At 44.0% G+C, this 27,987-nt stretch overlaps 1 protein-coding gene across 27 annotated transcripts in view; it reads right to left on the reverse strand.

Moving 5' to 3' along the window:
• SATB2 (SATB homeobox 2) overlaps positions 1–27,987 on the reverse strand; it is a 225,522-nt gene that overhangs the window by 19,716 nt on the left and 177,819 nt on the right. For all 27 annotated transcript variants that reach the window (XM_086897150.1, XM_086897170.1, XM_086897166.1 and 24 more), the window contains 3 exons: positions 22,108–22,320; positions 17,327–17,482; positions 5,473–5,670 (listed from right to left, as the gene is read on the reverse strand). In XM_086897150.1, the coding sequence (XP_086753276.1) occupies positions 5,473–5,670; positions 17,327–17,482; positions 22,108–22,320 (567 nt within the window). The remainder of the gene's footprint in view (positions 1–5,472; positions 5,671–17,326; positions 17,483–22,107; positions 22,321–27,987) is intronic.

Consider the following 27,987-nt stretch of genomic DNA (forward strand, 5'->3'; position numbering starts at 1 on the left):
TGGTACTTCAAAATGCACCATCTCTGGCTATGGGGCACAGGTACTGGAGAAACGTGAGAAAGCAGCTCAGAAGTGGAAGATCCCTGAGTTGTTTTGGTTTTTTTTGCATGTACCACATGCTTTAAAGACAGTTCCCTTACCCCGACCCAAAAGCAGTCACACACAATAGAGATAAATGCAGTGTGAGTGGCATTGGCAATAAATATTGCTCTCAGCTTTAACACTGCATAGAAATGGAAGTTACATAGTTTGACACTTTTTTCTGTGTTTTTTTAATAGTTTAGACTGAAAGGAGATACTGAAATTGGCTGTTGTCTAATTTTGGTAGGACAGGTAACTAACAACTAAGAAAGACAGATGTTCTCCACTCACAAAATTCACAGGCCTCGTTCTGACACACATGTCCCTCTGTAGCTCTAAATCAAAAAAAACCAATAATCCAAGTGCAACCCTCCCAAACCAAAGCTCTGAGCATTTTGAGTGTAATGAACAACCTACAATACAAGTTTCTCTTAAAGTCCATCTGGATTTGCTGAGTACAAGTTGTGTCACCAGTCTCGACCAACCCTGTCTAAGCAGACATCACATCCAGCCATGGATTAAAGAACTGGGGAGTCAAAAAGCGGTGGGTATCAATCTGTGGTCTGTCTTTTGGGTGCAGAGAAATAATCAAAAAGCAAAACTATCATGGTGCAGCCGTTAAGAATGAATCACAGGGCACAGCATCTCCACAAAAAAATTTGTCTCAAAACAGTAAGGACCAGACTCAGAGCTAGCAGTTTGGGAAAGTAATTTTTGTCCAAGTCTCACAGACAACTCAGTCCTAATTTCTAGTGTGCAAAATCCCCTGGTGTAACTCAAACACAGCAAAACCTCACTGTGCATATCATCCTATAGATCATTAAGCACACCACGTTCCCCTATGGAATAACACAGCTTTGCTTCACTCATCACCTATGATTGCCTAAGTATTATTAATTAATATTGTTTTTTAAGAAATTTTAAGTCTCACTGGTTTTTCCATCTGTGTGCTATGCATTATGTGACCCATGAACTCCAAGACATTATTTAGAAACAGATATTTCATTAGGAAGCACTACTGTGATGTTCATCCCCCTCTTTATTACTTCTAGAAAGAGAATATAAAATTAGTTTCATTGGGCTGCCATTGCACTTGCCTTGACCCATTTTTATGAGGGCTCCATGTTCTGCTATTTTGCATTTCATTGTCATTTCTAAAATACTTGTTCCCTTCTATCCCTCACAAAATTATAATATTAGTATTTTATTTATTTCTGCTGTATGCTATTTTCTGCATATTTAAAGAGACCACAATGTTTGCAGTGAACATACAACACAGAAGAGCTTTCCTAGAGCTTTTTACTGTGCCTTCTTTTATTTACTAATGTTTCTCCTTGATTTATGATCTGAACTATTATACATTGTCTAAATCAACATTTAGACAAATCAACTACTGTCATTGTCTAAATCAAAGCTTCTGAGAAATAAGAGGGTGGCGGGATGTTGTTTTTAAAAAGTGACAAAAGTAACAGTGTATCAGAAAGCAACATTTGATTGCTCTTAGATAAGTACCTACCTACCAGCTTCAGCAGATCTACCTGTCAGCTTCAGAGAAAATGAGAGGCAAGGTTTCCACATTCCCTGAATAGAAGGTACTTTGCTGCAGTGCTGGCTCATTACTCCAGAGAACCGTCTTACCCACCTGGACACTCCAGAGACAACAGCCTGATTCATGGCCTTCCCAATGGAGTCAGGTTTCTCTGCCCCAGCAATTAACAATGAATTAGCACTATATTAAAGTGCCAAGCAAGATGGTTACTCTCTGGAGTGGTCACCTTGGACACAGCAGAGGAATAGTGGGAGAAGGGAGAGAAATTAGATTTACTGTGTCCCAGCATGTCTGTAACAAACACAGAATCCCTGGCTGGCAATGGGAAGCAGCTGTAGGCACTTGTCAGCATTAACACTCCAGAAAGGTCCAGTGCCAGGAAACAGCCAGGGAATGGTGGGATTTAGCAAGGGATGGAAAGTAAGACAGGGAAGGCTCACCTCTGCAGAGCAGGGAGCTGATCACAGAAGCACAAGGACTGCTTGCTGCAAAGGGACTTCTTTGCACACCATTAAGGGCCAGGCCAGACCAAAGGGCCAGACAGGATCCCACTCCTGGTGGTGGTGGTGGAAGAGGTTGAGAACACAGCAAAAATGTAATAATGCTTTCCAGGATATCCTCCAGGAACCTGTGGCTCAGGCACTCTGTAACTCAGGTGATGTCCTTATGGTACCCCAGCTAGCAGCAACCTCACTGCTCTTCTTCTTAGCAGCGCTTTGCTATTACACCACATTGCATGGAATGGAGGGAGAGCCTCCTAATGGGCACCTCAATTTCCTTAAAAACCGAATGAGAGGCTGTGGCAAGCTCAGCCTGCATGCACAGCAACATGTAGATGTAGCATGGATGCTCCATAACCAGTGTGTGAAGGAAAATCCACACTCTGACACGTCCATATGGTCACACCCAGTGCTGCCAGAGAACACAGCCATGTCACAGAGCTCCACAGGACTCACATTTTATGACTTTTCAGGACAATAACAAACAAATCAAGTGTGCAGGGAGGAATTTTTTAAACACTCAGCTTCCACTATAGATATTATTCATTCCAGAAACAGCAAAACAATTAAGTGGATTAATATATGGCTGATGGGAAAAAATCTAATGGAAGAGAGAAAAATAAACATGTTAGTTTTTAAAGCCCTGAACCTAAAGCTAAACAGTGAGGTGCAGGCTAGTAATACCAAACCAGTGACGGCAAGAGCCTCCCACAAAGGAAACAACAATCCCTTGAACACGAAGAACCAGCCTGTGTCCAGCTGATCTCCTACAGCACAACTGCCCCACTGAGCACACCCGGCCTTTTCCGAGACAGAAACCATACCCAGCCTTGGGGTAATTCCCTCCCTGAAGTGTCCCCAGCACTGTAAGCAGCAAGTGAGCTACACAAAACACATCACAATGATATCTTTGCCATTTCCAAGAAGCCTTACTGAGGAAAAGGCTGCAACATAACCTGGTCATGCCTCTTGTGACAATAGGCTAAGATATTCTTCCAAGTCTGACGGGGGGATATCCTCAGCCCAGACAGGGTTAAGTCATGGTGGCTGGGAGCTCTGGCAGCAGTAAGGGACAGCCTGTTTTCAGGCTCTCCCAGTCTCTTAGCTGAAGGAGCAGGAGACCCAAGCAGCAGACAGAAGTTACCATAAACACACCTAAGCCACCAGAGCCAAGAGAAAGACGGGCAGAGAGAGAGAACAGAGGTAAGATCCTGCCTGCTTCTATGTTACAGTTCTGCACCTGCTGTTATTCACAGCACTGCTGCTTGTATCTTCTTCAAAGGACTGTCATTTTGCTATCAAGGCTGCAGGTAAGGGCTTGACTTACAGCACACTTCTCACCAGCAAACCTGCAAAACAAAGTAGGTCAGTGACTGCAGCTCTTGGATGTTTCCACCCCCCGCTAAAATGCAGCCAGGCACTGTGGCAGACATTCTGCACCCGCCACTGCTTTGAGGAGGAAATGAGAGTTGCTTTCCCACTTGACACTACAGGGGGAATTTCAGATAGGCAGAATGTAATTACTTGGCCTGGAGTTCAGCCAGGAGCAGGGCCCAAGACCCCTACCCTTATGTAAAGTGTCACAAAATCTCCAGTGACTGCAAGTGTGAGGACCTCAGCTTTACATCTCTGGCTGCTGTCATTGGTTCTTCATGGCTAATTACCTAATAGTGACCCTTGCAGCAAAACTAAAAAACAAACCTTGCTTTTTTAAACAATTCAAGTCCCAGAGACTGAAAACTATGCAAAAATTACTAGGTGTTGGGTATCTTTTGACAGTAGGGAGCAGGTGGACAGCAGACCTCCCGTGCCTGGCACTGGTAGTGTGTCACTCAGAAACCTACTGGGGTTTTTGGATGGGCAAGCATAGCTTTAAAATGCAGCACCCCCAAAACACAAGTCTACTGTATCAACTGCATACCAGTCTCCAGAGTTTTGTTGTATGTAGTTGCCAGCTGGTCCCATTTATTTTTCTTCATTTTTCATATTTTGACTGTAATAAATAATTAATCCATGGCTTTGTAACTTGCTGACAAATACAAATGCACAGCATTCCAGCACAGCGTAACGTGTCACTCACAAGAGCCAACCTGCATGATGTAGAAAAGTGATGTGCAGAAGGCTTTGGAAAGTAGGCTAATCATCAAGGTCACCCACAATATCCCAGGGAAACTTTTTCTGTCCCTTACAAGATATTACCACTTGCTGTGGGCATCAGAACTGTGTTAACATGTTCAAGTCTACAGAGGTCTAGATGTCTTCCAACATGTTAGCTTGCCCCTTTCTTTACCTGTTTGTAGCTTTCTGCTTCCAAGCTCCCATAAACTTTTTGGGATGTGGAAGATAAAACTTGCTACATTAATTACTTAGAGCACTTTCCCTTCTTTATAGCCCTGAGAAGCTGAACCCCAGGAAACAGGAAACAGGTTTTTTTCTTCCAGGCAAAGATACAAAGGAAGGCAAGGAGGAAGAAGTTAGCAGAAGAGACAAAAGGGACTGAACTAGGCAATAATTAATCTGAGTGAGACCTACATGTTTCAGATGGTCAGGACAACAAGACAGAGAAACCTCTTGCCTTTAGGAAAAGGTGACTAGATAGCTGGCAGCAATGATAGCAGCACAAGAGCAGCAACAAAGAATAGAGGCTGAATGCCAAGGTTCACAGCAAGAGTAGCAAAGCAGTGCAATCCACCATCAAACAATAGGCAGAGTGAAGGTGGGAAGAGGAACTGCAAGATTATCAGAGAAATGCACAGTACAAACAGTTCCCAGAGTGGTCACATAATCTGGCATCAAGTGAATGGTACCAAGTGCCAGGGGCTGAACTGGAGGGCTGAAGGGAAGGAGGGCTGCTGTGGAAGGTGTCACCTCAGCTTTTTAGATTGAAGAAATATCTCCTGAGCCTCTCTTGACCATCTGTAGATGTTTGAGTTTGTGACATACATTATTAGTTATTAGGAATACACATTAGGCTGATTTTCTCTTCTGACTGGAGCTGGAACTGCAAAGAAAAGAGTCTGTAGTATTTTCACTTTGTTTTCCATACACATATTTGTATTTATTTATTTCTCATTCTACTAATACCTGAGACAAGAGTAGAACAAGGGTGTATCAACCAAAAATTCATACTAGTCAGAAATGCACAGAGGAGCGAAACAATCCCAATGAGGCTGTGAAATGAAGGCCCATTCCTCACAAAATGCTCACCATGCTCATTTCAGAATTACTTTTAAGTCTCAGTCAATACATAAAAAGCCTATCACCGTGTCACACTGTTGAACCCCCATGTGTTACCCCAGTCCTCCCACACAGACACCCCGAGGAGGCAGACAGCGCTCTGACCTGCACAGGCTCGGGTGTGAGCTGGACCACGTGCTGCATCCGCTCGCTGTGGTGGTGTCTGGACTCTTCCTCGTAGATCACGTCCCTCTCATGCTGGGGGAGGTTCAGGAAGCGGCGGATGGTGCACAGGTTCTCCCAAAGGGTGCGGTTCTCCGGGCTTGGGTTTTCTTTCCAGCGCAGCAGCTCACACAGCCAGCCCTGCAACGGTAGGGTCAGCACAGTGAACTCACCGAGCAGCCAGGAGCCAGATGGGAGCTGAAGGTCAGCTAGACTTTAAGCTCTGTGCTGAAAGGTTTGTTGGTCTCATCTCACACATAAACCCCCACCACCCCAAGCTGCCCTTTGGTCTCAATAAATCCGTGATATATTCTATTTCCTGCAAGTTGGAGAAATTGGGACAAGCAGCAGCACTCAGCGAAAACCAGTATCTTGCCCCCATCATATTCACACCATGCTCAAAATGCTCGTGTATAGATATTTTTCCTACAGAGAAGAAAGATGAAACAGATGCACCTTCACTTCCATTTCAGAGCCCCTTCATTTCTTCATCCAAGCAAGAGGAAAGGAGACATAACTCCTGAGACTTGCTAACAACCCTCACTGCAACCTGCAGCTGCAGAACCAGAAATTCAACACTATTCCAAATGTCTAGTAGAATATACTGTCAAGACTTCTGATTTGCTGACCCCTAAGTTGCACTGACTCCCCTAGCTCTGAACCCCACTAAAATTTTACAGCTTTAAATAATAAAATCTAAGAGAAGATGCAGCCTTACAGAAAGGGAATCCTCTAGCACAAAAGAACAAAAAAAAGGTTCCCGCGAAGTTACTAGAAATACCAAGATATTAGGCAGAGGTAATTCTAAATATTACTAATTACAACTACAGATCATAATAAAAGCAGATTTTATTTCTGCTGTCTTGTTTTAAGGTCAGTTTGAAATGTTTTTAAAAGGTTACTGCTATATGTGAGGAGCTGTAGGACCTCTCCAGAGGGAGACTGCTCAGACCTCCGAGGTGAAAGCATCAGCGCGTCAGGAAGAGGAAACAACTCTGGACTCCAAGGGCAAAAGCTGCTGGGGTGAGGAGAGCCCGGCGTGTGCAGAGCGTGCCCTGGACTCCCCAGCAGGTGAGCCAGGGATCACGGCTGCTGCTGCTCCTGCCCGGAGTGGGGGCACAGCCAGCCCTGCCCTGCCTGCCAGCAGCCAGCCCACTTGGGGCTGGGGACAGAGCCTCCCCTCTGTGCCTGCACAGGAGACGCAATGCAAATGACAGAAGATGAGAAGATAATGCCGAGGATGCTGTCAACGCGCCTTACTGACTCCTGTCAAAATATTTTACCTAGTAGCTTTATAACCCATCATTTTCAAGCTACAGCTCAGCATTCTGACACCATTTTGACAGGCACCTTACAATACCTAAAAGATAGCTTGATCAATGTTAAAAACGTTTGGTAGAAGAAGTAGCCAAAATTGTGTTTTTCTGAACAGTGACCAGAGCAAGACGAACAGCCGGGTTCATTACCAGCCCACAGGGGGGCTTCTCGGTATTGCTTTTTTGTGTAACAACTTGTAAGCCATTGACAACTTCTACCGTGCACTCTAAACCCCGTGTATAATATCATAAGCCGTTGTTTGTCTTACTCTCCACTGTGTCTTCTGCCTTAACCCCCCCAAAAAAGGCAAGATTTGATTATCTCCGCTGCATCAGCCAAGACAGCAACACCAGCTGTTCTCATTGTGCAGCCTCTTCCTCACGGCCTACATGTTAATAACCTGATCATTCCATTTTCTCCTTCAACTGCCGGCTGCAGCACAGCGAAGAGACAAAAACCCAGGCCCATCTGCAGCAGCTGTAGGCACTGAACTGTGAAGCCACCAGGGATTTATAAACTAATCTGTAACACAACACTGCCTTGTTTTTACAAGTGAGAGGCCACATTTGTGCAGACCTGATCTTTTCTTGCAATAAACTTGGAGGGCTGGGGGGTGGGGGGGGCAAGGATGAAAACAAGATATATAATAATTTACTTAGGGAAAAAAAACCTCTGTTGTATTTTTAAAGTGTTTTGATTGGTATTTGGGCAATCTCTCAGCCAGGTGAAGTCTGCATTTTAATGTGGTTTGGCCACATCCCTTACTCTCAATTCTCCTCCTTACACTGCTCAGATATCCACCAAAACTTTGTCTGTTTTAGAGAAAATATAGGAAGAAAATCTCCCAGCTCCACAATGTTTTCTCAGGGGTTCCTCCATACATTTGAATTTCTGAAACGGAAAATAAACCATCTGTAGAAAAAACTGGCTCCTGTTGCTCCCTGTTTTCAGTGATCTGAGCAAGTCTCCAAATGAACTCTTTCAACATGTTTCAAGCAGGTATGCTTAACACCTCCTGGGGGCTGCTGCAGCACAAAGACCCATCGTGTAACAGAAAATCCAGAATGAGCCCTGCACCTGGTAGAGCTGGAGCCCATTTCTGGGCAGGCCTGTGGGAGGATGGGGCGCCTGGCTCTGGCAGAGCCCAGGCACAGCTCGGCAGGGCCACCTCCCCTTCCTAGCGCTGGACCGGGCAGCCCGATGGCGACGGCCGCGCTTTGATTTATCTGTCCCGTTATAATCAGCGCTCATTACAATCACTTAGAGCAACACTACAGGCCTCATTACGGACTAGGCACTCGCTGCCATTACTCTTTAAGAAGGATAGCGCTCAATTTGCCTGGCAACATGCGAGGTCCTGACCTTGGAGCTATTAGGGAAAAGATTAGACTGCAGTGTGACCATGTGTGCAGACATGAGCAAACCAAATTAATTCCTGGCAAAGGGAGGCACCAGGCAAAGACCCTGCCGTCCTGAGGACACCTGAGAACTTCTCCATTCCCCAAAGGAGATAAGCTAATGGCACGTTTAAAGGAGCCTGGTTCTGAAGGTGAAGCACATCCGTGGTATTTAGAGAGATATTAATCCAGTTTCCCCACAAAGTATTTGCTTGGCTGATCAGATTAAGGGATCTAGCCTTCAACAGCACACCCCCACCACAGCAGGCCCCAAGAAATCTGTGATACTTCACAGCCTCAGACATATTGCACCATGTGTACCCAGCTGCTACAATAATTAGCTTATGAATGTATCAGCTGGTTCTGTGATTTTTATAAATAATAACTAACCTACAGAGCAGAAAGATTTCCACGAGCCTAATATTAGCAAGAAATTGCAAGGTGCGCCTAACTGAATTGTCATTGTGCTAAATGCCCTGTCTTCTCTCATGTTGTGTGGGACTGGGTCTCCCCCAATGCCATTTATAAATATTTATTTTTTGCAATGTATTTGTGTCAGCTTTCTTCACAAGAGCCATTTTTCGCTCACCCCCCCGCCACGTACACACGCATACCCACTGCGTGCATGTGTACACTTATCTGCATCAAATCTGTCCTTTCCCTACTCTTTCTCTATCCTTCCCTCTCTTTATTCAAGCATTCATTCAAGACCATCTCTATCCACCTATGGGGCTGTTTATTAGGCAATAGCTTTGACTAATACGTGAGAAAACACAGCGTGCCGCAGCTTACTCACACGTTCTTTATGGCTGCAAGTAACCGCCTTCCCCATGCACAGATGAAAAGTCTGCATCGGCTTTTTAAAATTATTTATTTAAATAATCTTAGCACGCCATCCAAGAAAGTTTTGCAGTACCAGGCAAAAAAAAAAAAAAAAAAGTGTAAATGTCAAATAAAACAGTGACAGATGACAGTATTCTCTATTGAATAGCACCGTTTCTTCGTGCATGTTCAATGAGAACTCATGAATTATTAATACACAAAATCTCCTTTTACTGTTAAAAATCTCAACTTGGCGTTTTTTGGTTATATTTTTTTTATTTTCTTTTATTTATTTCTTTGGGGTCTGTGTATGTTACACAGAGCTTTCCAGGAGGATTATTTCATTTAAGAAATGCTAACATACAGAAATTTTTGGAGCTACAGCCATTCACAGTGAATTTTTATCTATAGCTACATTTATTGGCATGGAGAAGGAAAAGTGAAGGAGACACTATCTCACCACCTTTTTCCCCACTCATCCACAGCATCTGAACGCCCTGCATTACAAGTAAATACAACTTCTGTGAACGTATTCTGAAAAATCTAACAAATAACACACCCCTCCCCAGACGTGCAATACGCCGTGTTTCTGGTTCTGCCTCCCCTGCACATCGCAGGTCTCGCTCCACCACACAAACAGCCCCCTTGGCTGCCAGACTTACCAGAGAGTTTGATACACACCAGTGTCAATATGGGTGGCAGAATCCAGCCCTTAATGTCAGCTTCTAAGGTTCCCAAATGGGAATGTCTTCCATTAAAAATAAGAGGAGGAAAAACAGCACAATTAAAGGATGCTTTTGGCTCTACATTCAGGCACACCCTGTGCTTGCGGTTACAAGGAATTCTGCTCAGAACTTCCTTCATTTCACCCCAAAACTTCTAGAGACATCAGGAATGCAGCCCAATTTAGCTCATTAAAGAGAGCTGCAGAGAAGTGCTGGCCTCTATTTTTGTTGTTCTCATGAGACAAGATAAACATTTTCTAAGCATTTTGTTTGATAAAAAAAATATCATATTAATGTCCTATTTTTAACCTCTCTCTATGTCTTCTAATCAAATACATTTCCACACATCTAAGCAAACAACAACAAAAATCTGCAGAAAGCCAGCCATTCCCACTGTGCTTTTATGCTGTTAAAGAAACAGCATGCTTAGAACACCAAAGCGCAAGGCTTGGTGCCCTCAAACCCCCTCAAGGACAGCGAGCTGGTGCAGCGATCCTGAGCCATATCCTCTGTCACTTATCCCAGAGCCCTGTTTAGCAGCTCGACCCTTTCACTTTTGCTGTGTTTACCCTGGAGCAGGGCAGCCAGAAGTACCAGACTAGATTAAGGTCAGTTTTTCCAGCACACAGTGAAGGTGTGCAGAAACACACTGACCCCCAAAACTGCTTCCTGCAGATCTGCTGCCCTGCAGCCTGCCAAGGACCAAATTTCTAACCAAGGACAAAGAAGGCACATGGGAAGAGTTCAGGCTCACAGTCATGCTGGGGTACAGGCCCATGTTTACACTTTGCCAAAAGCCACTGCAGGAGGTGGCAGTTGGGTGTCCACCGTGACTTATTCACAGGCAGCTGTTCTGTTTCGAGCGTGGATAAACCTGCAGCTTAACTGACCTTGTGTTTCCCTGCACTTACATTAAAATTAATAACAACAACAATAATAGTAACAACAATACAGCTGGTTTTCTGCACTGACATTTTTCTAGGGTCTCCAGTGAAAGCATGAGTAGGCAAATGAAGAGTTTTTAGTAAGAGTGATTCAGGAATAAATCTCAAAAATAAATGTAAAAGGCCGTTTCCTCACCCACATCATCAGTGCAGAAAATGTCAACATATGTGATAAAAGAGGAAAAAAAGCAGCAATGATTGACGCAAGTCTTGAAAGATTAGTAAAGAAATGCACTCCTAAGAGAAGGCTCCCGTCCCACGTGGGATCACAGGAGTCCTCTGGACAAACTTCCTCAGCATCTCTTCTCTCTGCTTAGTTTGGGACTCTACAGTACAAAATGAGCTAGATAATATTCAGCTCTTGTTCCTTAGTCGCCAAACTCTCTTACCATGAATCCAATAAGTGTCTATTAAAATAAATAAACCCCCTAATGATTCAAGATAACCTAATCAAGAAAGCTGAAATGGATAAAAGACTAACTGTAATGGAGAGTTCTGTCATGGCTTCAATGAATTCTTGATGAGGGCCGGGGGAGGGGGACTGAACCTGAGAAGCTTTACTCGGAGAATTTTGATACAGTTCAAGGTTAATCACTCCACAGTCTGGATTTTCTGAAATGCTTGGTACTTTTCCTCCCCAGAAAATGCAAAGCACTTTCATGAGGGACAGTTTCTCACTAGCCTCATAAAGCATGAAATTACACAAAAAAAGGAATGAGATATATGCGTCCTGAAGTACCTTAGGTTCATGAGAACACCAAGTCTGCTTAGAGCTCCTGGCCTCCGAGGGAAGGATGCTGTGCATTGAGGGTATTTCCAGCATTCCAAGTTTGAACTAGCTTCTCCCCACACTAGAGAGGAAGTGTGGGCTTGTGGTTAGGGCAGGCAGCCCACCATCAGCTCCCAGGTCTGCCAAGGACCTTGTGAGCAAAGCCCCAGCTCCACAACTGTCCCTTATTCATTCAGCTGCTGAGAGGCCAACACACTGCTGCAGATGCTGACATAGAACCATGGAATAGTTTAGGTTGGAGGGTACCTTTAAAGGTCTCTAGTCCAACCCCCCTGCAATGAGCAGGGACATCTTTGATAGGTAAGGTTGGAGTCTGAGCAAACTGAATATTTCAAGGGATGGGGAGGTGTCTGCCATTTCTGTGGGCAGCCTGTTCCAGTGTTTCGCCACCCTCATTGTAAAAACCTTCTTCCTTATATATCTAGACTGAATTTATTTTATTTTAGTTTCAAACCATTACCTCTCGCCCTGTCACAACAGGCCTGGCTAAATAAACCCCATTTAAGTACTGAAAGGCTGCAATGAAGGATCCCCAGGCCCTTCTCTTGTCTAGGCTGAACAGCCCCAACTCCACCTGACTTCACAGGACAGGTGCTTCAGCCATTCATCATTTCTGTGGCCCCCTCTGGACTTGCCCCAACAAGCTGAAGTCTTTCCTGCATTGGGGACCCCAGAGCTGGATGCAGCTCTCCAGGTGGGGTCTCACCAGAGCAGAGGGTCAGAATCACCTTCCTCAACCTGCTGGTTTGGCTGCAGGACAGAGTTGATCTTTTGGGCTAACAGTGCACTTTGACAGCTCTTATCCAGCTTTTCACCTACCAGCATCCCCAGGTCTTTCTTGGCAGGGCTGTTCTCAATCCCTTAATCCCTCAGCCTGTGCTGACACCCAGGTGCAGGACACTGTACTTGGCCTTGTCAAACCCCATGAGGGTCCTATGGGCCCACTTCTCCTGTCCTGGAGGGCGTCACACTGTGACTGCATATGCAAGCCTGTAAAAACGAAGCTTCCAAAGGTACTTCAAAGAAATTCCAAGTTTAGTCAAAGAGAGAAATGTCTTTCTGCATTTCCTCCATATGTGACAGGAACATCGAAATATCAGCACAACAGATATGCCCCAGCGGCAGAGATTCAAAGCATCATAAAGGCACTGAGATAAGGCTGTAAGAAGTGCCCTGTATGCACACACTATATACACTACACATCTTCACCACCAGCTGCTTTTTCTAGCTGCTGTTCATCATCACTGGAAGCTAATTAGTTCAAGGCCACAGAAAACACCTATTATAAGCTAAAAGGAAGAGAGAAGTCATCCTATCCTACCAAATGAATACAAGGGAATGTAAGTTGGGAAGGAAAGAGAGGAAATTATGAAATTAAGGGTTTCTAAAGCTAATCCTTCCTCAAAGTGACACTGCTCATTACTCTTTCATTGCCTGTACTCCCTCCTTGGAGGATGAGCAGGAGGTAAGGGCATGGGAAGGTGGCCATGGTGTGGAGTTCCATCTAGCTTGGGATCCTGCTGTGGGCTAACACCTTCCTTAGCCAGAGTAATGGCAGTGAGGCATGGAAAAGGAAAGTCAGAGGAAAAGCAAGGAACTATCATAGTAATTTCCACCCATAGGCCTGTTGTTTTTTTTTTTACCTGACAAGCCTCAACTGAAGGGCTTTTCTGTCTCCAAACTCAAACCCTCATCAAGTTTATTGTTTGCTTACTTTTCAACAGGATAAAAATACCAGAGGGTGGAGAGGTGGTGGAGGGAGCTAAACCAAACCAAGAGAGATCAGAGACTGATCTATGGTAACTTATCATTTTTTTCAAATGTTGCTTCAAGGGGTCTCTCTTGCTTTACTGTGGTGCTACTGGAATAAACTCCAGTCCCTTGAAAATAATTTCAGTTTCAAGACTACACTTTTTCTTTTCACTGGACTGGTGAAGGTACCATTTGCCTTTTCCAGGGCTGATCCCCAGCAATGTGCTTCCCCATGCCACCCCAGGCTGATTAAGAAGAGTCTCTTGTCCTGGAAGAACTGTGGGAAGTTTAATCTCCATGTCCATACAAACCCTGCCCTCCCTCAGACTGTCAACAAGAGCTTCAGCCAGCTGTTTATTTTGATAGTCACTGTTTATAATGAACAGAACTACATTCCCAAACCCATTTTGCAAAGACTAAGAAAAAAATGTCTGCTGAGCACATCACAGCCTCTGACAGGGCTCTCACTAGCAGAGGTCAAAGGGGTAATGTTGCTGCACAGCATTAGAGGCACACGGTCATGGGGGAAATGGTTTTCCTGAAGTTGCACTGCAGAGCAGCTGTAGAACTGAATGTAGAAGCCAGCTGTAAAACCAACAATCCAAACTTGCAGTAATCCAAGGCCATAGTCTCTGCCTGTCCCACTGCCCAGCTCTGCACACACACAGGCCACCCAAACCTCTCTGAAACAGCACGTCAGGAACCTGTCTTCTTGTGACTTATAACCAGGGGAGCTCAAGTTGTAGACTGGAAACCAAACCCTGGTGCTCCAGCCACACTCAGAAACATTCCCAATGTGCTGATACAGGTTTAGCTACTAAAAGGGCACTGGCAGGCAGCACCCCCAGACAATCCTGCTGTCCATTGGGTCCATCCCTAATAGCTGGCAGCTAAAATAAGAGGGCAGCTGTGGAGGCTGTGTTGTGAGGGCACTGAACTCAGCTTCTGATGGCTTCAAAAATACAAAGGGATGCACATCACAAAGGCTAAAAATATCTAGATATAAGGTGCAAGGAATAAAATGCATATTAAGGTAAATAAGTGATGAATAAGTAAATGTCTAAAATAAATGTCTTGAAATCTTTATGAAGGTGGATTTCCTTGAATTCTTACCATACTTCTTTGATACCTCCATGAGGCCCTGAAACTTGCCTTTATGTTGACTTGTGAGCTTTGTGATTTGCAACCTCACTTTCTAGAAACTGCCCCTCTCTTCAGTTGTTGCGACTCAGCCATGGCTTAAGAATGAAGATGGTTACTTGTTAAATTAGAGGTCAATTAACTCCACCAGTAGATGATGCCACTTGCAATAACTGTTCTCAGTGGGTACCACTCTTCCTGTACAGAGACAGAAGAGGAAACGAGGCCTCCGTTGCCTCTGGATGTTCTCTCGGGTACATGACATACAGCCCTGTGTATAAAATGTCAAAACATCCCTGTCGGAGATTCACTGCCTGCTAAAACTGTGAAGATCTCACAGCACCGTGGATTGCTGTTGACAGAACAGCAGCGCCCAACATAACACATGCCTTGTTAGCAAACTGGAAGCCTCTCAGTAGTCTGGGGTGAGGGAATAATAGAGGAAGCCAACACAACACAAGCCAGGCCTGTGGAGAATAGCAAGTGAGCGAACCTTGGCGGAGAGTCCAAGCAAAGCCTCAGACTAGTTCTTTCTTCCCCCCTTTCAAACTCTTTCTTCTGCAAACATGGGCAGTTTTCAATGAGCGCTTCCCACCATGTAACTCAGCTGCTGAAATCAGCAACATTTTCACCAGAAATGCCCACAACTGGCACAGCTGGTCTGTGCAGTGCACTGGGAACACACAACTGCTAGTTTTCAGACAAACTAGACTTAAAGCAACACACTGACCATGACACCGTGGCTCTCGCCCATGCAAGCAGCTTTGCCCTTCCTTTCGGCACTTCTCCGGGCCGCAGAGCTCCCCAGCCAGCGGCAGGGCACCACAGGCACACCAAGCTAGGCCTGGGGCAGGCACACAGGTGGGCTTTGAGGCGGGAGGGCCCCGTACCACTGTGGTTCTTGGCTGTGGCCTCCTCTGTCCCTGCCTTCCAGTGTCCCCACAAACCACTTTCATGCTCCAGCAGAGCACTATGACATCTCAGCGTGGCGAACGCTGGGCCATCCCAGGGAGCCAGCACTGCTTTGGCAAGGCTGCGAAACAAAGAAACATCAGCCTCAGAAACACTTCTTTATTCGCTGCTGCTGAAGAAACAAAACCTTTATGTGCAGTAACTTTGCTTTAAACAATAACATTTGTGGATCCTGTTCTTAACCTTTTGCATCTGGTGTTCAAAATCTGCCCTGCTTTTTTTTCCACGTGAAAGACTACAGATCTTATTTTTGTTTTGGCGCTGGTGTGCGATGCTGCCAGAAAAGTGCACAAGCTCAAGCTGGCACAGACCAAAGCTGGTGAGCCACCCAAATTATTGTTGGGTGGTTCAGTCCCTCTCTATTTCAAGAAGCCTCTGGGTATAATGACAGGAAGCTTGCAGGCAATTTTAAGCCAAACCTCAGAGAGGCTGGCATTCGGTCTGTGTTAAACACTCCTTATTAAAAGCTGTCCAGTCCGGATTCTGGGTGGAACTTTGATATCTGCATGGAGTAAAGAATAAGGGGCACGTTTGCAAAATCAATTGTGCAGTTTTTATATTTACTGCACGTTTACCACATATGTCATTTATTACACAGTGGAAAACCGTTAAATGCACAGTAGTTGTGCCAAGTGGCATTATGCTTTTAACAGCTTTATTCGTTTAACAGCTCCAGTTCTCATTATATTTTGCCATGTGGTACATGAGATTTTTATGCATTTAACAGTTTAAGAGGGTTCCATGGTATTTTCCTTTTATGTATTTCATACTGAGCCTGGGATTTGGTTTGGGGGGTAGAGGGGCTGTAACCCCTGCACCCTGACAAGAGAAAGCAAAAGGCAAAGAAAATTAATGATCACACAAAGAAGGAAAAATTAATCAGATCTCCATGTGTCAGGACACAAATACCTGTAACAAGGACAAGGCTTTCCCATGTGCTTTGATAGCCTTTGATGCTTTCTTTATATGCCTTTCAACTGCTTATTTTACATCTACTTTAATGACTATAATGTTGTTTCCCTGCAGAGAGGGAAGTGTGTGTTTTCCAGAGTGCATGCACCTAGATACTTCTATCCCACTCTCTCATTGTCACGTGCACATTTGTGCATTTTTGTGTGCATATTGATGCCCTCTCCTAGCTGAACTGAATCATTTCATCCAGGATCAGAAGCAGCTCTTTTCACTGAGTAAACAATTCCTTCCAACAATCTCCAATCCACTTGCAGCCCTTCAAAAAAAAAATCTGTCTGTCCTCCTTTCCACAAAATCCCTTCTGGTGCATTATATTTTTTTAAAGAGTTGGATGAAATTTTTAAATTAATGGATTCTCTTCAAGATTTCACCCGACCTAGGCTTGCCCACATGTATTTTTTACACCCAAGGTAGATATGAATCCAGCAGAACTCACTGCAGTGCCTTCTTATGCCTTTTTGTAAAAATGATTGGATCCGATGTGACTTATTCGCATGGCAATACCGTATGCAGCACATACAACATGCTAAAAAGGAAACACCTGCCTAATATGCTTTTTCCCATTGCCTTCCCTCAGTTAACCACTTGAGAAAGCGTTTTCATTACCTGCTGAATGAGTAGGATACCGCCATTTTGAAAGTTCCTTGTCCTGCTAGCAGAGGTGTAAGTTATATACCACACATGGGAAAAGAGAGAGACATGTTTCTACAAAAGGGGAGGAAAAGCTTGGCTGTGAACTGACCCTTTCCTCAGCCTCTTTTAAAGGGGGAAAGGAAACCACTTAAGCAGGCAAAAGCCAAACATGACAGGTTCCCCAGAGATTAAAATCATTATTATTATTACTGTAGGAACAGATGTAATTTTATTGGTGGGAGGAAGAGATGGATCTAGTCCCAGCCCCAGAGTTTGCTTTAAAAACAAAACCCTAGAAAGCCCCACAACAATGAAATGCCCTATACCACTCACCTGACTTTTATTGGCAGCCACTTTGGCAAACAGAGCTTGAGATACCTTGGCCCTTTTCATCTCCTGTTGGATCTCATCATAAATGGCAGCTGTGATGTTGACGTTGGAGCTGTCCGCCTTAATGGGGAGGTCTGTTGTTGGTGTCGAGGTTTTGGCCTACCAAGAGACCATGAAAATAATAATTAAAAAAGTGCTGCTTTCAGCCCAGCCATCTGTGCAGAAATTATCAAAGGATTTCAGTCAGCTGATGCCAAACTGCATTAGCTACAGAGGGACACTTCCTGTCCATTATTCTAATCAGGTTAATTGTGATTGGAAATAATTGCAGTGCATTCCTATAGGACATGCAAGGCCCTGTCAACTCTCCCCCTCCCAGCATGTTTATTGAGTAGCTCAACAACAGGATAGGTAGCTGGGGCACTGGGCGGCAGGCACACGCTGACATTGGCTTTGCCAGTCAGCTACTGCAGCACAGCCAGCAGGCTCTACCTTCTCCCCCCCCCTCTCTAAAAGTGGCCTACACCTTGGAGGAAGAGCCAATTCTCCCAGAAAAAATGAGTAAATGGGTAGAGGTCTCTAAATAATAAATTATTACTCAATTTAATGCACTCCCTCAAGTCTCCCTCATTCTTTATTAAAACTATACGTATGTCACTTGAGTATGTATGGTTTCCCAGCCTTATCATCATTATGCTAGCCAGACAGTCACCTAATTTCACCTAGGAAATCAGTGGAAATGAAAAAAAAAAAAAATCATTTCATAAAGCTGGGCTTTGGCATGCCTTTGATGTGCTGCCCTCATTCTCCTAAACTCATATTGAGATTTTGTGTATTCCACTGCACTCCTTTTAATTGAATGATTTCCCATCAGCTTCTGTGACAAATGAAGGACAATAACGGACGCTGCCAGTGCTTTCCCTGGGCTGGACTACCCCTGCAAAGCTTCTATCAATACAGTTCAGAAGACTGCTACAGGATGTCAATTTAAAGCCCCTTGGACTGGTGGTCCCCAAAATGCACTGGCAGGAGAGGGAGTGAGGGTGGTGTGATGCTCACTGAGTGCTCCCAGCAGCAGCTGCCCCTTGCAGACAGATCTCATTTACTTTCCCGGGCTCAAAGAGGAGAGATACCAGGGCTGATCACTGCACCCCTTACACCTTTTAAGGGAAATGTGTGTTACTGATGTAAAATCTGTTCTGTCTTGAGACATAAAGGTCTTAGGAAAGAACACAATCTAAATTGCAAAGCTCACACTTCACAATGTACCCAAATCACCTATATAACCCCAGTGACACACATATTTGGCTCAATTATGAATCTTTTCAGATGAATCCTGTTTTTGTGTCAGAGTTGAAATCTGCTAGAGTATATCTAATGTTAATTTTTAACTAGGCAGACATGCCCAAATGTTTATTTGTTAATAGGAAGGTTAACTAGGCAAAACCAAACCTTCTGAACTTTTTCTCTTTTGTTGTCCTCCAAATCTTCCTTTTCCTGCCATCTCTTCCGTACTGAGGCCACATTAACAATGGAGCCAAAATCCAATCAAGACTCTAGACTAATCACTCTTCTTTATGACTTCCAGATAAAGCCTTAACCAACCTGTATCTTCTCCCTTTCCAGGTTCAGCAGGCACTGCTCTGGGTTTGCTCCCTGCCTGTCATAGGCAGGACACGTGCAGGAAGGGTGTAAGATTTTCCTGTTCCCTAAGGCCAGCCCCATGGGCTGGCAGAGACAGCTGGACAGCAGCTGGGGCAGAGCATGGCCACCATGCCCCAGGAGGCCAGGGCTAAACCTGTGCCATCCACAGCCCATGAGCTGGGTACGGTGCAACACAGGGACCGGCAGGGACACCCTGCTCTGAAATTCAATGCTTACAGATAGATGAGAGTTAGGGCAATTGTGGGAAATGTAAGAAAACAACAAAGACTTCACAGAAAGGAAAAGGACTGTCCAAGTCTGTCAGGACTGATTTAATGGAGATTTGTCGGGTATAAAAAAGTCTTTCCAGGCGCTGGAGCCTTTGGCTAGCACAGCAGCCAAGGTCACCATGGCCTCAGAGGCTGTTACGGATGTCTGAGATGCTGAGAAGAACAAAATTAGCACATAAAAGAAAGATTCAAAATATAACTCCATCCTGCATGGTCTCCTACACTTCTATGTTCACAGCTACATGTCAGGAAAAAGCTTGCCCTGCACACCCGGAAAGCTGCACCATTTTTTATTTAATCACAAATTAAATTAAAATAAAAATTAAACAAATTTAAATAAAAAGGGAAAATACCAACCAAAAGTCACTAAAATAAAGTATTTAACATTAAAACTCCTAGATTCAAAGCTGGTCTTGATATTAAGAAGTAGTTGGCCACTATTGAAACATCTTATTGTAAACAGTGGGGGAAAAAAGAAAAAGTGTTTGCAACCACAGTGCCAGAGCACTGCAACCCAGCCCCTTATTGCTGGAGTTCTGTGTGCACACAACTCCTAACAGCTCAGAGCACCTTCCCCACAATAGCCGTATCCCCATTTTCTGGATCAATCTCCCATTCTCACCTTGAGGCAGGTCCTGAGCCAGGGACATCACAAAAGGGTGGCTTGGGGCTGGCTCAGAGTCAAGGAGAGCTGGGCTGGGTTACTCTGCATGCCCTTACACCTGCCTGTACGACAGCCCCAGCACGAGCATTTCCACAGGTATCTGCCATTCCTCTCCTACCCTGCACACTCAATCCCAAAGGCACTGCTGCAGGATATCAGTATCTATGGAAACCACGTTTCCAATTGCCATTCCATCACCTTCTCTGGCACACTGACACAGTTCCTGCAAGGCTGGTACAGCTCCTACTACTGCTGCCCCAAAGCACCCCGCTCCAGGGTAGGTAAGAGCTGCCTGGGGAGCTGACGCTGCCGGAATCGCCGCGCTGCCCGCGAGGACGGCATTTGTCTCGTCACAACTAATACCAGGCATATGGGGAAGCGCAGTAGCCGTGCTGCCTGCCCGGGAGCTGGGAAGAGCCTCATTTGCAGAGGTGTCCAAGTTGTCAAAACAGCACCTGTGCTGACTGGTGCTGGCCTTCTGAGGGCTGGGGAAATGTTACACAGAGGGCACAAGGCGAGCACTGGGTACACAAACCTTTGTGTGCTGCTTTTACTGATCAAAAACCTAACAGTATTCTGTTGGATTCTTCACACGGAAATAAGGCAAATATGGGCTGGTTTATACTTCTAGAGTATGGTTTTCTAGCATTATTTAGCTCTTACAAAGGCAGGTAAAATTTCTATTATTTTAAATTATGTTTTAGCTGTGCCTAGAGCATGGGAAAATGGTATATATCAACACAGAAATTGAATGGGCCAAGAGATCCAATTCTTATTCTCACTGGATTGTGTCTAAAGTCTCCATTTCCTTTCAGTGCTTGATTCTAGTACAAAACCTATTGCAACCAATATAAGCAGGAGTTAAGCTAATTCTTCAATGAATCAATACAACTGCAGAAAAGTGGCTACACTGCTTAAACAGTACAATAGTGTACTCACTATTAAAATACCTATATATTTTTATTTTCAGTTATAGGTAACTAAAAAAGATAAGGATCATACAATGAATTTCCCATGTAATGAAAATCAGTGTCAAATTGGCTTGGCAGGATAAGCTTGCTTTCAGTGAAAACAGTTCTTTACATCATTTATTCAGTGAAGTGCACCTGCATGTCTGGGTTAAACTAAACAACCTCAATGGTTTCTAAAAAAACAACACACCTTCCCTAAGGATCTAAGGATGGTCAGTTTGAATGTAAAACATCATTCTCCCCAGCAGTGCTTGCTTGCTTACTTACTTTTAGCAGCTGTGACTACAGAATTCAATGAGAAGTGATCACTGATATGATTAGAAGGGTTACAGGGGCCCATTTACTGAAGATCAGTGAAGTGCTAGAACTGATGCATCACACCTGTACTGTTAGAAAACTCGGACTCCAGTCAGGCAAATGTCATGACAGGAGTTGAGCAGCAGCCCTGTGCAAGCACCCTCATTTTGCAGAGCACACATGTGGGACTGCATCAGCCTGGTACAAGGGGGGATGACTACTACAGTGTAGTTTATGGATGCTCTTTCTTAGTGCAAAGGAACAACCTATCCAGGGAAGAGTGGGTGGCAACAGCATGTTAATAAACACATGCAGTTAAGTCAATGAGACAACAGCTGCTTGGGAGCTCTAAGCATCATCTTCCTTCCCAGCACACTGTCCATCTCCACTTTCTGTACCTCAAACATTTACTTGTAAAAACCTCTCACTCAAGGACTGTGATTTCCTATGCAGCACAGTATTTTCTAACAACATCTATCTAATGCAATATCAACCTCTGCTCACTAGACACTTTTTATGGCAACACGTATGGACCAGAAGCCCAGAAATTTCCTGTGTTCTGAAGAAGGTAATGGGCACAGGTAAAAAAGCCACATGCACTGTCTTTCTGTAATATATTCTATAATAGCCATTTAATGGACATATATCAACAGCCTGTATGTAATGCCCACATGCACTCTTTCAGGCACTAATGTTACATACTCTTTGGCATTTATGGCATTGATTAAAGATGGAATGATCATCACAGTCTCTTGCTGACATCCACTAAATGTGTCTTAACAGCCACTCCAAAACCTTATGAAAGATTTTCCACAACTCATCTGGGCAAGAAGAGCAACAGACAGGGGAAGAGTGGAAAGGAACTCCTTTCCTGGAATTATCTGGACAACAAACAGGTAGCAAGGGATTGCATCTTACCTGGGGTGTTCTGGAGGAGCTTGGGCTGCTGGCAGCTGAAGACACCATGCTCACGTTTGGGTTCATACTTCTCTCTCTCTCATCCTGATAGATACGATCCCGCTCCGAGTCAGGCAAGTTGAGGAAATTCTGCATTGCCCGTAAGTTTACCAGGAGGGACTGAGAAGCTGTCCTAGGATCTTCTTCTTTACGCAGGATCTCTGACAACAAACCCTGGTTTTAAAAAAAAAAAAAAAAAAAGCCAGTCATGCGTTGATGGGTTTCTTTGGTTTTTAAAAATTTGTTTAGTGTAACCAGCTGGGTTGCAATACTGAGAATCTACATCAGAATCTCATGGGCTCTCCCTGAGGGGATATTTTGTAGGAAAGTGTTTGTCTTCTGGGGGCTGGGGTTTATTTTGGGACTGTCCTATTCTGGCACAGTAATAAGCTTCTGAGTATGGAGATGCTGGATAGGAAGGTAGGTGCACTGGTTAGAAGAAATTGCAGTTATCACCAGGTGCTTGCTGCAAATATTTTAGGAGCTGTTAGATCTCTCTCTCTCTTTCTCTTTTTACTTGAAGCTGGGAACACTTGGCAATCCTGTTCATCTTTGACAAATCTGCCAAGGTTGGTAAATTTAGTTTCGACATTTAAACAGTACAGGAGGTTTATAAAGAAAAATGTTTGGCTAGGTTTTGATGTTACAGTCCGCTCATTTCAGTTTGGACAATCATTTCTGAAAGGAGAAAAATGAAGCAATAATAAAACCTTGGAATCTAGCTTTAGGGATTTAACCCATTCTTTCATGCCTCATTTTAAAATACCACAGGCTTCACACCGCAACTGTGAATGAACACCGTATTAATCTAGTTTTTACAAAAGCCATTGCACAGCATTTCCAAAAAATAAAGAGCAAAAAATATAAAAGAATTGGAGAGATGAAAATTCAAAATATAACTCATTATAAGAGGCTTAAATCTAATGATGGGATTAAATTTATGCGTAAGAGTACACACTTGCTCACACTCAATAGTTCCATGGATTATCTAAAAGCTAAAGGCACAGCACACAAGTCAGGATCAGGGCCTACAGAAACTACCAAGGGCACAGCATGTGCCACCAGCTTCTCCCAGGCACCCACTCACATCTGACACTTCACAAACTGGGACTTCATTCCAAATAGCTGGAACGGCATTTTTCTGAATTATACCTGTTTTAATGTACTGGTGTGCAAGGAAGCAGAGAGGGAGCATTTCTGCCCATCAAGACTAATTTTATCTTAATGTAACATATCATTACGATATCAAAACAATGTCTTATGTTAACATGCAATTCTATGTGCTCATTATTTCAAAAGGCTATTCTGCCAATATGCTTTCCTGAGCCATCTGACACCGCTCCTGCTTCCCTCCTGTCACAACCCAGAGGCTGTCGCTGTCTGCACTGCTGCTCCCAGGAATTCCAGCCACAGCAGCCGTGTGAAATCCCAGTTGGAGCTGGGAGGGCTCACCTTGGGCTGTGCTGGGAGAGGAGCAGCTCAGCAGGAGCATGCACAGGGACCCTGCAGGTCCCGACACGGCCCCGCTGTGCCTGTTGACATGAGTGTTTTGCAGTTACTTCACAGCCAGGACCCAGGCAAGCTGCTTCCCAAGGACAGGCAAGGCTTACTCCTTTCTTGTCAGAAAAATGTTACTAGAAAGCAACCACATACCCCAAGCCCTGTAATATTTAGCTCTCATTTCTTTTCTTCCATATCAGAGAGCCTCTTTCAAAAAGCCTTGCTAAAAGCACTGTCACTACAGTTGGCCAATTAACCAAATTCCAACATTTTTAGTATATATTGACCTTACTTACCAGTCTTCCCAGCAAAACCAAATGACCAACAAATGCCATACCTCTATCTGCATTTATCTGCTGTTAAACACCCACACTAAAATACACATGTAAAACCTCTACTTCAGCAGAGTTTATACCACAAGTGCTCTAAGTAAGTTCTACACATAACCTGAAGGTAGGCTCCATCTTTTCAGCTCCTCATCTATATAATCAAGCTGAGAACTCCCAATTATATTTTTGTGCAATGATCAGTGTAGGCACCAGAAGAACTGGAGCTGGGAATGGAATCATGGTTAGCACCACCCAGAAGTGGGATGCTAGAGAGAAGCTGGGTGGTGAAAAAGATCTGCTCTCTGGGAAAAAATCTGAAGAAGTTGCAGTGCTGGGCTGTCCTCTGGTACTTTGTGTGACCTCAACACAACTGCATGCTCATACCTGGCTTCTTCTTCAGGGTTTACTAGCTCTCAGAGAAGCGAAGGAAATTTTGAAAAGCTTTTTAAAGTTGGGCAGGCTCATAGGCTGAGGGAGATTAACCAAAAAAGGACACACAGGAGCTTGAAGCCACAACCCGCATGATTCTAAGACCAATGCAAGTCTTTATTAAAATTTTCCCCTAGAGTCAGTGAAAACGTCTTCATTGCAGTAAATAAAGGAAATATTGGTTACACCAATTCTTTAGATTTCCAATTCCCCGTGTCTTTGAAAGAATATATATGTAAAACTTCTTTTCAAAAGAAAAACTCAACTTCAAAAATAAATGAGTTTAGTATGAAAGAAAGGGACCTGAAAGTTACTGGAGCTGAATCTAAGACAGTTTTTTCTCCCTCCCATTTTAGCCTCACTAAATTTATGGTCCAATTTAAAAAATGGAGAGCAGAAACATATGTGAAAGCATGCCAGCAATTACTTTTCTGTGCAGTCATTGATTCTGTATGTAAATCAGAGGCTCACAGGTATGAGTGAGTCATGGCACTAAGCACTATCTCACCACCTGAGATACCAACCCTTGTGCTTGAAAGCTTTGATTTATCACCAGAAACATCTTATCACGCGGTAGATTTGGTTCCTGCGCTCCTGCTTCCATGAGGGTCTCATCCTGAGATGCTACAGGGACACAGCAGTATTTTGATAGTGTTCCACCATCACACTGGGAGCCTCTCCTCCTAAGGCAGGCACCTGCTCCAGGGGGGCACTCGCTGCTTCCCCAGCACCGCGCCACAGCAGCCGCTGGCAGGGGCAAGCCCTGCTCCCCCTGCCCCGCTCCAGGCACACAGGTAGGAAATCTGGCTGCCAACAGGGTTCTTCTGCAGCTCCTCTAAGTGCTTTGGCAGCTTAGGAACCATGTAAACAGCAGGAGAGCTAATAAGAGAACTGACTCACGAGGGACAAATCTCGCGTCCTCCTGCAACTGAAGATAAACAACAACGCCGGTAAACAGCAGCAGCAGATAGCTGAGTGATAGGGGAGGACAATAAAATAAAGTGTCTTGAGAGCAATAACGTTTGCAATAATGTAATTCTGAGCTAGTGAAGTATACGCAAACTAACCAGTGAGCAACATTATAAAAAATAAAGTGATATTAAATAATCTGTTCAGCCTTTTTGTCACCTGCAACAAATTAGGCTTTCAATATGCAAAACATCTTCCTTCCAGAAAAACAAATGATCGTGATTTCATTTAATTGTAATTTAATGAGGCATAATGTATTTTTTAAAGTGATATACACCAGGTGTGTGGTGAGGAAACTGGCCCAGCCAGACAAACCCTACTGTTTCTATTTTTGAGAAAACCCTAAAGCCAGCCAGAGACTGTTTTCATTTCTGCAAATTATGTTTCTGCTGGAGGGGGTGAGAGAGGGAAACCCACAGCATTCATAGATTTCTTATAAAATTCCATTGGCTAAATTAGCTCATTCTGACTTACTTACAACTCACATATTAAAAAATAAAAATTAAAAAATGGGCAGTTTGCAGAGTAACCGATTCTGCAAACCTAAAAGATCATCTTCAGGGACTAGAAAGTCTCAGTATGACTTTAAATAGCCAAACAGATCTTCTACATTGAACGCAGCTCCCAGGATACATTTTAGGACATGTAGCTTGATAATATCTTTGCTTTTCCACTCCTCTGCATCATTTTTAAACCGGCTGCTGAAGAGGCAACTGATGAAGTTTAATGTTCACACAGGCTGTGCTTGCAAATGAGGGGTGTGATCACCCTGAGACAAGGGCTCTGCACAGCCTGGTTTACCCTTGGAACTTGCACTATTTTTAAAATTACACACTGGATCCGTAACTGACTTTAAGAAAATAATACCTGTGGTGGAGAAAAAAGCACATGTCCAATCAAAACAAAAAAGTCACTGAATCTATTTAAGGCAGGAGTAATTTTGACTGTGTTTTTTCAAACTAACTGAAATGCAGTCCCTTCAGGCCAGCAAAGTCACTGTCACAGGGGTTTGCTTTGCATTTATTCTATGAAACCCCATTTGTGAACTTCTTTTACTTTTATTAACTACAAGATTTCCAGGACAAACAACCCAAACCTCACTGGCACCTAATCTTTTTTTAAGCAGCTTCTGAGAGATGATACAGTACAATGTAGAGCATTGTTGTTCCAACTGACTCCAACATCCAGTGCACCGACTGACCAGCCTCGGAGGCAAACACAGGCTCAACCCAAGCACACAGAATGAGCAAAGCCTCTGTGCCCTCTTCCCAGAGTGCTGCTGCTCAGGCCTGGGAAGAGTGTCAGTGAGATCTCAGTGGGACAGCAGACTGCACTAGCAGTGACCAAAGGCAGGACAATTTTGCAACTGGAACTTTTGAAAAGCAATCTGGATGGGGGTGAGGCGGTGCTGCTGGAGTGCAGCCCAGGCACTCGTGTCCTGGGGACAGAGGAGGACAAGGGCCATCAGGCAGCAGGAGACTCCCAAGCACTGGACAGGGCCTCACACACATCAGGTTCAATGACTTGGATAGAAGTCCTGCTCTCCCACTTACAGACATAAGCCATTTGACTACAAAACCAGGCACTAATGTTAAAGAGGTTCAGAATAGGCTTTGGACAATCAAAACACTGGCCAAGGCAAAAATTTAAATAAACCCAACTAATGTGCTAAACCTCAGTTTATATGTTCTGTATAAGGAAATTATATATATGAAGGACTGAAAAAGCATAAACACTTTTTCAGACTTTCAGTCTATTTGTGTCATTCCATACTTCAGCTATGGCCAAAAGCAACAAGAAAATGCTGAAATACTAGAAAAATATTGCTTCTGAAGTGCTTAAAGTTCCAAGTACTTTTAAACCGTGCACTTGTACTATCAAGTCTCAATAGAAAAGTTATTCTGCCTTCCATCAGGGATCGGTGGGACTCTGATCAGGATGAGAAAATGTAGGGATTTATTCAATTTCAACATCTGGCTCTTAAAGGTCAGTGATGTCCACCCATCCCCTCAGCGCACAAAGCCTGTTTCCAGCACAGAAGGCAGCACACAGGGAACCCCTGGTTAGCTACACATTTCTACCAAACTACATCATAACTGTACCTTGAACATACAACAACAAACTTGATTTTGCCAGGCTAAAATGACCATTCATATTTACAGTTGTCCACTACTTGCAGTTGCAAGCTGGAGGCAGCAGGTCAGTGCAGGACCTCTGCAGCAGAAGTGCTGACTTCTCACAACCCTTCAAGGAGTAAAGCATTTCCACACGCTGTGTTTTTCTCACATCAAGGCAGGATTTAATCACGACATCTCTCTGCCCCTCTGCATTTACTCCAGGTCTCACCTTCAGTATTGTCTTCTGGACTGAACAAGATACATTCAACAATTCCAAAATATTTCTCTTTGCCTCTAAATATACAGCACTCACCAAGAACCTCTATATATATGAAGTACTTTAAGGCTTCTTGGGACTCAAGCTCATTCTCAAATGCTCACTGCTTTGTTTCCATACCCTTGCATCTCTTCCTAATTCAGCTAGGATACGAAGCAGAAGTGCTGGAAGTCTATCAGAAATGCTTATCCTGGCAATGTGTCCAGTCTAATTTTGCTGA

The sequence above is a fragment of the Cyanistes caeruleus genome, chromosome 7, assembly GCF_971803275.1.
Source record: "Cyanistes caeruleus chromosome 7, bCyaCae1.hap1.1, whole genome shotgun sequence".
NCBI classification, from domain to species: Eukaryota; Metazoa; Chordata; class Aves; order Passeriformes; family Paridae; genus Cyanistes; species Cyanistes caeruleus.